This window comes from Cnephaeus nilssonii (assembly GCF_951640355.1).
Source record: "Cnephaeus nilssonii genome assembly, chromosome: 2".
In the NCBI taxonomy this organism is placed as follows: Eukaryota; Metazoa; Chordata; class Mammalia; order Chiroptera; family Vespertilionidae; genus Cnephaeus; species Cnephaeus nilssonii.
In genome coordinates this window covers 80,814,824-80,824,589 of record NC_137073.1, presented here as the reverse complement: position 1 = coordinate 80,824,589, position 9,766 = coordinate 80,814,824, and the positions used below count along the sequence as shown (strand labels likewise).

At 42.1% G+C, this 9,766-nt stretch overlaps 1 protein-coding gene across 2 annotated transcripts in view; it reads left to right on the top strand.

Annotated features, from left to right (window-relative positions):
• The first annotated feature begins 2,010 nt into the window (after positions 1-2,010).
• Positions 2,011-9,766, top strand: part of SREK1 (splicing regulatory glutamic acid and lysine rich protein 1) — a 52,798-nt gene continuing 45,042 nt past the window's right edge. For both annotated transcript variants that reach the window (XM_079790579.1, XM_079790578.1), the window contains exon 1: positions 2,011-2,292. In XM_079790579.1, the coding sequence (XP_079646705.1) occupies positions 2,132-2,292 (161 nt within the window). In that variant the 5' untranslated portion in view covers positions 2,011-2,131. The remainder of the gene's footprint in view (positions 2,293-9,766) is intronic.

The window sequence follows — 9,766 nt, the reverse complement described above, 5'->3', positions numbered from 1 at the left end:
AGCAATAGTAAATCTGAATATTCTGGAACTCATTTAGGCTCTCAGACCTCTCTGTCTTTGTATATTCTGCATGCTTATTCTGGAAGGCCCCTCACTACTACTCCCTTCCTCCTTGCCTGGCTAATTCCTATTTATTCAAGATTCAGTGCAACATCTCTCCTGGGAAGTTTTCCATTAAGACTAAGTTTAAGTGGCCCTCTTAGGTACTCCCATGACCTGTGCTTATCCCTCTGGTAGTAGTTCTCAAACATCTTTATACTCTTGAAAAGTATTGAAGACCCTAAGAGATTTATGGGTTGCAGAGATCTTCCCAATGTTTGTTACATATCTATAACAATAAAAGCATAATATGCTAATTAGATGAGACAGCCCAACAACCTTCCGGAAGTCATCCCGGACGAAGCTGTGGTGGCAGGGGCCGAGGCAGAGGCAGGCAAGCGGTTAGGGGTGATGAGGCAGGCAGGCCGAGTGGTTAGGGGCAATCAGGCAGGCAGGCAGACGAGTGGTTAGGAGCTAGCAGTCCCGGATTGTGAGAGGGTGCAGGCTGGGCTGAGGGACCCCCCCCCCATCCTGTGCACGAATTTCATGCATCAGGCCTCTAGTTTCCTTATAATGTCAAAAGTACACTTGTTAACATTAGTGATATTTACAGCAGAAAAGTCTTTAAGTACTGGAAAACTCTCAAGCTCAAGGTGGTGGATGTAAGTTTAACAAAATCTGGATTTTTGCTTGAAAACTCAAACTTACAAATGCTTATTCTGGAGACAACCGTTTTCCTTGGGCATGCAGCAGAAGTACTTACCATTTCTTTACACATATTAAAATGACATGTCTGCTAGGGTGACACTTAATAAAATTAGTAATTTTTACTCCTTTGTCATTCTTAAGTTAGTTAGCTTATTATTTTTTAAAAAATATATTTCTAATGATTTCAGAGAAGAAGGGAGAGGAAGAGAGAGATAGAAACATCAATGATGAGGGAATCATTGATTGGCTGCCTCCTGCAGGTTGGAAGGAGCCTGCAACCCAGGCATGTGCCCTGGACCGGAATCGAACCTTGGACCCTTCTGTCTGCAGGCCAAAGCTCTATCCACTGAGCCAAACCTGCTAGGGCGTTAGTTAGCTTATTTTAAAAATCTTACATTTTGTATGCTATGAGAGCAGGTGAAGAATACAAAATTCTGCTATTAGTCCAGTTTGGTGCCACAGCCTTTATTCCTGCGGGAGTGCCAGCAGTTAAATCTATTGCTTTTACGCCGTCAGTGCAAATGTTAACGAAGTGAAAAAGGTAAACAAAGCCTTAATATTAGTATAAAATGGTTTGACCTTGTGGACCCACTGAAAGTTGCCCCTAGGACCCTCAGAGTTCTGGGGATGGCGTTTTCACATGCTGCTGTTGCACATACTGCCGTCACTTCCTCTCTTTAGGTGGCAAGTTTTCCCTGGGCCGTCTGTACCTGTTTTCTGGGTGCCCCCAAGTGTCTGGTGTGTAAAACAGTAAGTATTTATACCTGCGGAATGAGCGCATAAATGACATTATAAACAACGACCGCACAGCCTTGATCTTACTACCTCTGTCCTTAATTTACACGTTTTGTAAAACTTTCCAAGTTTTTTTCCCCACAATTATGAGGCCGGCCAATTTTTTTAAATAGCTGGGGTGAGGGAGCTGCCTGTATATTAAAATGACGCGTTTAAGTATTTATCTGTAATGTTAGTGTCATTCCTCTCCCGCAACAGCAGGCCGGGCTTTCCGTTCCCTAGTCCTATCTAGAGGCCGGAAAGAGCTGAGTTTCCTATGTTTATAGGAGCACAAAAATTACCCAGTTACATCCGGGTAAAAAAAGGCGATACACCTCTTAGGGGAGAAGAGAAGCAAGAGCCACGGCCTCGTAGACTGTAAGCCCCAGGCCGTAGCCTCGCGAGATCTGCCGCGTTGCCGGAGCGACGCTTCCGGCGGCGCGCGCAGCCCCGGGAGCAGGCGAGTTGGGAAGTGAGCGGCTAGACCTGCCCGCCGCCGGGAACTCGCCAGCGGGAGCGCGCTCGCGGCCGCGCGTGCTCCGCTTTCCCGGCTCCGTCGCTGACGCGTCGCAGACGTTGGGGAACTGAAGGGAGCAGCCGTGGGAGCGGGATGAACAGCGGCGGCGGCTTCGGTTTGGGCTTAGGCTTCGGCCTCACCCCTACGACGGTGATTCAGGTGACGAACCTGTCATCGGCGGTGACCAGCGAGCAGATGCGGACGCTTTTTTCCTTCCTAGGAGAAATCGAGGAGCTGCGGCTCTACCCCCCGGAGTAAGTGCTCGAGCTCGGCGGGGGGAGGGGCGCGGGCGCCATGGGGACCTGGGGACTGGCGCGGGGGAGCGCGGACGGGGGCGCGCGGTGCCCGTCACGTGACCGCCCGGCCTTACCTGGGTGCCCACGTTTGATCAGGGCGGCGGGGGCACCGCGGTCCCACCTTTTTTGGGAGCCGGGCTTTGGGGGCTTAGTCTCTGCACCGAGCTCTTTCAAAGGCTGCCTTTTTTCGTGCCTCCAGGACTAGTGCTCGCCGCCGAATCCTGCAATTCGGGGTCTCCCCCTCCCCTTTTTTCCAGAACTTAAGATGGCCGCAGGTGGGCCCCGAACTGCGCTCCGGGCGGACGCCTGGTGCGCGATGCGAAAATCGCGGGGACGGCGCCTGAGAACTGTCCCGTTCTTCGGGCCTAATGCCAGGCCGTTATTGCTGACGGGGAAGCCTGGAATCGCATGGAATTGGGCTGTGTTTGTTCTCAGGGCGGCGTTCACAAATTTAGCATCTTCTTGGTCAGCTTAACCGAGCCCATCCATGCGGTTAGACATCAGGTCTAGTCACCCTTTTGGCAGCAGATTAATTTTTCCTCCTGGAAGGTCACACTGTCCTAACCCTTCCAGAGAAAGTATTAGTTGGTGCAGGATTATCTCTGCTGCATATTCTTAAAAGTCCAGATATGCCAGGTCGCGGACACTTCCTAAGAAGTGTGTTTTGAAGTAAGATTTCCCTTTTACAATACTCTCTACTTAGAATTTGTAAGGGGTTTATGGGTGGTTCAAATTCTTACACGCTTAAAGTGTTTTTTTTTTAATGATAGAGTTTAGAATCTTAAAATCCTCAATATTTTGTTTATTCTGTCGAAATCCTGTGAAAGAAGGGAGAGGAGTTGTCCAGTATTTTTCTTTTTTTTTTTTAATTTGTATTTGACTTTTTGCTTTATTTTAGTGAGGCATTTAAATCTTTAGGTTTTCTGTCTATTTGTATATCGCATTGCTACTTCCTAGGTATTGATAAAAGTTGGCTCAAAAAGCCCTCTACTTTTTGTTTTGAAGTAATTTACGCATACAAGAAAGTTGAAAGAACACTCAGGTTTCCTTCACCTGCGTTCATCGCTTGCCACAGTTGATTTCTTTCTGTCTGTCTCCCCCTTCTCATCCCCACCTCTCCTCTCCCACCTTCCCATCCTTTTGGAAGTATGTGCAGTAGTTGTAGACACCATAGCCATTCATCCCTCAACATTTAAGTATGTAACTTAAGAAAAGCACAGTCTCCTACAATACCACACTATTTACATGTCCAAGGAATTTAACATTGATAAGTAATATGTTTATAGTTAAATTCTCCCAAATATTCTAATAATGTTTTTTTCTTTTTTCTTTTTTTGATCTAGATTGTAATCAGACTCCACCCATTGCATTTGGTTATCTCCTTTAATCTAGAACAGCCCCCTGTCACCTTTTTAAAAGTCATGACATTGATACTATGTCTTGTAGTTTGTTTTGTAGAATGACTCATAATCTGGGTTTATATAGATTGCTTCTACATGAATACATTCAGGTAATATTTTACCAAGCATACTTCATAAGTGTACGTACACATACATCTTTGTGGACTAGCTGTGGCATATATAGCTTTGAACATCTTATTTAAATTTCGAAAATGCTTTCTGCTATCCATTTAAGCACTGGAAACTTCTTAATAATTGAGCAGTGCTTGGAGGAGTGCTGTATCCTGCAAGAATTGGAATCATGCCGTAAAGATATTTTGTATTTAAATCTTTGTAAACTAGCCTTGCTTGTAAGGTTGTGGTAATAAGGTATCTTGTAGGTAGAACTACATCACAGAATAGTCTTCATTGGCAACATAGTACCACTTACATAGTTGAAATGTGGGCTTGCGTGGCAACATGCTGCCAGTAATTATCTGACACTTGGTAATGAACTGTTTTTTGAAATCTAGTGTTAATTACTTGCCCTTTAAAAGTCAAAGAGAATAAAGAGCTCTTGATTTAAACACTAGAGGCCCAGTGCACGAAATTGGTGCATGGGTAGGGTCCCTAGCTGCTGCCGGCCACCGGCTGGGGCCTCCCTTCCCCAACTACCGGCCACCTGCAGGGGCCTTCCTTCATTCCGCGCCGCCCACTGGTGGTCAGGGCACGTCATAGCAAGCGATGGAATTCCCAGTCGGTTGAACTCCCGAGGGGACACTTTTGCATATTAGGCCGATAGATAGATAGATAGATAGATAGATAGATAGATAGATAGATAGATGGTACATTAATATGAAGTGTGTCACAAACTGTAATATGTTTAATGAAACTGTAACAAATATAACACATATGAGGCAGGCAAAATCCTTAACCAGTTTTCCATAAGTGCAATCCCTTACTCCGGTTTTTAAAAAATACTGACATACTTTACAAACAGCATGTGTTCTGCTCTGTAATGAAGTCATTATAATATGGTTGATACATTACAGATGTGTTTGCAGGTTTGGGCTGAAATGGATAAAAATGCAATAATAGTAGTTGTATGGAAGATATACATTTGAGTGTTAATGACAGTATGAAATTTTTGCAGCAAGCTTTTTATTGAGGTATAATGTGCAACAGAAGAGTGCATGGATAAGTCTATTTATCCCAAGTGAACATTTCTGTGTAACCAGCACCCAGATCAGAATTGTCTACACCCTAGAATTGTGCTTCCCTTCAAAGGGTGATCCTGTCCCTGATTTCTAATACCATTTCTAACATCAACACTGTTGATTTTTTGCTTGCTGGTTTTCTTCTCCTCTCTGGTCTTCAAAAGTACTAATAAGGCAAAATCTGTCAACTAGTTAAGTTTATTTAGTTAAAAAAATATAACCAATATAGTCACTTTATGAACATTAAAGAGAAATACCACCCTATCAAAATCTATCTCCATTTCCATGTGTTTTCTTCAAGTCCTTTTTATATGTGTTTATTTTAATATGGTGTGATCAAAGGATTTATACAAATAAGCATTTTTCAGTGCTTTACTTATAATATTTTACAGACGAATCCATCCTTAGTGTTTGTGTCATTGAAATTATATCATTGGAGATGTATTGGCTGCCTGTTTTGCTTTGTGTGTGTGTGTGTGTGTGTGTGTGTAAGTCAGTGGATTTTAGGGAGAAGCAAGCATGTGAAATGTGTACTTTTGATTGTCAACAATAATTGGAGGGCCTTCTGGCATTTATTGGGTAAGTGTCAGTCATTCATATTAGGAAGTCTTACACAAGGAAGAATTGTGCCATACAGAGAATCACTGGAGCCCTACTGAGAAACCCTGTTATAATTCATGTGTCAGTATTTTCATACATAAAACTATGTACTTTGTCCATGTTTGGTGATAGATCCTCAAAGGGTGTGTATTAATATAATAAAATATTGGGTATATTATTACCAACTTGCCTTTTAAAAAATTGTACAGTGTCATCATGTTTAATGAAAGACAAAATAACCAGTTAGGGCCCAGGAAATTTAAAATATGCTCAAAAAGTTGGTTTGTGATTTCTGCATAAATCCTCAGAAATTCTGACTTAAAAACAACAGTTGTAAGAAGTCTTATATTTTAAAAAACAAAATTCAACAAATGAGGTCAAAGTATAATCCACTATTTGGATACTGCTCCTTTCTTTAGAGGCATACATTTAGACCAAATGAAAAATGTAACCCCCTTTCAAAAAGTAAAAATCTATATATATAAAAGCCTAAACAACCATTATGACTGAATGACTGAAATGACCAGAACGATCAGTCGACCTGTCACTATCATGTGCACTGACCACCAGGGGACAGACACTCAATACAGGAGCTGCCCCCTGGTGGTCAGTACACTCCCACAGCCAACTTCCCATGGCCCCTCCCCTCGGCCAGCCATCCTCCTGTGCCCCCCCCCTCCACCAGTGGCCAACCTCCCGCAGCTCCTCCCCACCGGCCGGCTGCCCCCCCAGTGGCCCTGATTGGGGGGCCGGTTGGCCAACCTCCCGCATTTCCTCCCCCCATCCAGCCAGCCCCCCGATAGGCCTTGATCACTGGCCAGGCCAAGGAACTCCACCCGTGCACGAATTCGTGCACCGGGCCTCTAGTTTCATTATAAAATGATAATCCTATTAAATTAAAGACATTTATTTAATAGCTTATACATACTAGCTTTGCTTTTTTATTTAATTTTATTTTTTCCGTAACCATTTATTCCCTCTTCCACCTAGAGAGAAAACTTTAAATATAAGATTTGAAAACATCCTGATACACATTTGTTTACTGAAATACTAATTATCTGTACTTATGCTTGCTACTGTATCATAATTTAGCCTATCATTAAAAATAAAAGTGTTACTACCTCTTCTGAAAAGCTCAAATGTTTACATTTGTATAAGTAACTATAAATTGATCTTTACTCTCTGTTTTAAGGAAGGTAATTGGAAATAAAAGTGAAGAAAATGCTTAAAGCAATGGTGTAGTCATATCTACTACCCATGCTCCTATGATAATGCTGTTCAGAATAGACCAGAATTTTTTCATTTGTTCCTGGACTTAATCTTGGTGGCATGTTTTTTTGTTTTTGTTTTTTTTTTTTAAATATATTTTATTGATTTTTTACAGAGAGGAAGAGAGAGGGATAGAGAGTTAGAAACATCGATGAGAGAGAAACATCGACCAGCTGCCTCCTGCACACCCCCTACTGGGGATGTGCCCGCAACCAAGGTACATGCCCTTGACCGGAATCGAACCCGGGACCCTTGAGTCCGCAGGCCGACGCTCTATCCACTGAGCCAAACCGGTTTCGGCTTGGTGGCATGTTTTAACATGTAGTTGCTTTACTGACCAGACTCACATTTTCTAGTGATATGGGTTTTTGAAGTGAGATGGGTTTCAAACATTTGGAAATATATTTTAGTTTTCAACAGTGATTGTTTAGGTTTTCATTCTTTCCCAAAAAGATCTGTCAATTTGGAAAATGTAGTTTCAATGGTGGTTTGTCAGATTCTAAATTTCAGTCCTAAAAGAGACTGGTACTTGTTGCAGTTGCTAGGACTTTAGTAGCTGATTGTAATCAGATTTTTTTTTTGGTTGCAAAAGACAGAAACAGTGCTATGCAACCTACCTTAAGAAGAGACATTGAAAAAAATGGAGATTTCATTTTGCACTCGGATGTCGAGTGTGACTCGACACGGTTAGCATCGGTAGCAGCTCGAGAAAAAAGCAAGCGAGTGCAAAGGGTTAATTGAATAAAGACTTAGAGTACAGCCAGGCCTCATGAGACCTGGGACTGGGAATCAAAAAGGTTTCAGCATCTAAGGTATAAAGCCTCTTCTTAGAGCTTTGTGAGCTCAGTTTGTTTCTGTGTATTTGCTCAATTTCTTTACAGACCTATTCTCTACTCATCTGGCATCTGATTCAAGCCCTGACTCAAAGTGACTTTACAGGCAAAAGAAAGAGAATCTGATTGTTGCCAGTTAATTTGGTCAAGCCACCCAAATTACAGGTTGCTAGCTAGCCAGTGAAATGTGGCTAATCAGTTGTGGCTTAAAGTTTACATCTGTTGAGGGTTTCACATGCTGAAAGTACGTAGAATGTTTTGGTAGCACATATAGGATGGGTACCTAATCACTTTGATATCTTAAAATGGCTTTCCAGGAAACTTGAGCCTTGAAGAAAAGTGGAATTGCCATTCAAAAAGGGAGTTGCAGAAGACATCATAAACAAATGGAACATTATGTACAAAGTTGGCCCAGATGTTCTGGAAGTGTTCTGGGAACCACAAGTATTTTTATGCCTGGATTTTTGGGCGGATTTAGATGATAAGCAAGAACAGAGGGTGTCTTTGAAGAAATTTAAGCAATGGAGTGACATGATGACATTTAGTGTTTAGGATGATCACTGGCAGCTTTTGTGGAAGACCATTAATTAGGAGTTAAGATGTAGGCAGTATGATTGGTTAGGAGTCATTGTAGTAATACAGATTAGAAATGAAGCCTGAATTAATGCAACACAGGATTTAATGAACAATTGTATGAAGAAAGAGGGAAAGGTCAAGGAGGGAAACAACCCCCAAATCTCAGGAGTTTGATTAAAAAAAGATTATTTCTGCCCTGGACAGTTTGGCTCAGTAGATAGAACATCGACCTGTGGACTGAAGGGTCCCAGGTTCGATTCCGGCCAAGGGCACATGCATGGGTTGCGGGCTCGATCCCCGGTGGGGGGTGTGCAGGAGATAGCTGATCGGTGATTCTCTCTCATCATTGATGTTTCTATCTCTATCCCTCTCCCTTCCTCTCTGAAATCAATAAAAAAATGTTAAAAAAAAAGATTATTTCTTATACTAAACTGGTATGGTGGGGAACTCATTGTGGTCACTCCGTCTGGGATGAAGCTGATGTATCAGCCACTCATTTCTTGAATGTTGCTGGTCACTGGCAGAGGAAAAGAGCTGAGCAATGGCCCTTAAAACTACTGAATAGTGACATGGCAGTTCTGCTGGAACTTAATTGGCCAAAGCAATTTGCATGGCTACATTTAACTTCAAAGAACAAAGCAATGGAATGTTACCATGTAGCCAGAAGCAGATTTGGAAATATTTGGTGAATAGTACTAATTGTGTTCACATTAGTGACTCCCAGATTTCTGACTTGGGTAATGTGGTATCTTTAACTGAGATATAAAGTACAGGACAATGGATAGGACTGGTGGGGAAGAAGGATGAGTTTTAAGACTGAATAATGGTAGGCCCAGTGACTATCAAGGTGTAGTATTTCAGAAGACTCTTGGATCTGGGAGTCTAGGGCTAGGAGAGACCTAAGTTGGAGACTTGGTAATGTAAAGGAATTAATTGTGGATTTGTGTATTTAACCTCAGTGACACATACATGAAGTGGTTGGCTTAGCTGTTGAGTTGGGGGCCAGGGGAGGGCGAGTTGGAGTGGGCTGGCCAGAAACCTGAATTGGATAGCATTAGACAGGAGTGAATTGAGTTGAGTTAGGTTGGGTGAGAAAGAGGTAGCTCTATTTTTATATCTGCAACTTTAATTAGCCTAGTTATGTTAATAATATTAATAGTTTCAGGTTCCAATTCAAATATATTTTATCGCATTTTATATTATTTTAAAAAATATTTTTAATTGATTTGAGAAGAAGAAAGGGAAAGAGATGGAAACATCAGTAATGAGAGAGAATCATTGATTGGCTGCTTCCTGCATGCGCCACACTGGGGATCGAGCCCGCAACCCTGACATGTGCCCTGACGGGGAAATCGAACTGTGACCTCCTGGTTCATAGGTCCACGCTCAACCTCTGAGCCACACCAGCTGGGCTATCACAGTTTTTGATCAACAGCATAAATATGTATATTTAACCAGTATCAAGATGGATTTGTTACATATATGAAAGATTTTTTTAATTTAAAAAATGACGAATATTTACTACTTAAACAGTATATTAAGATTGTTTTAAAATTCT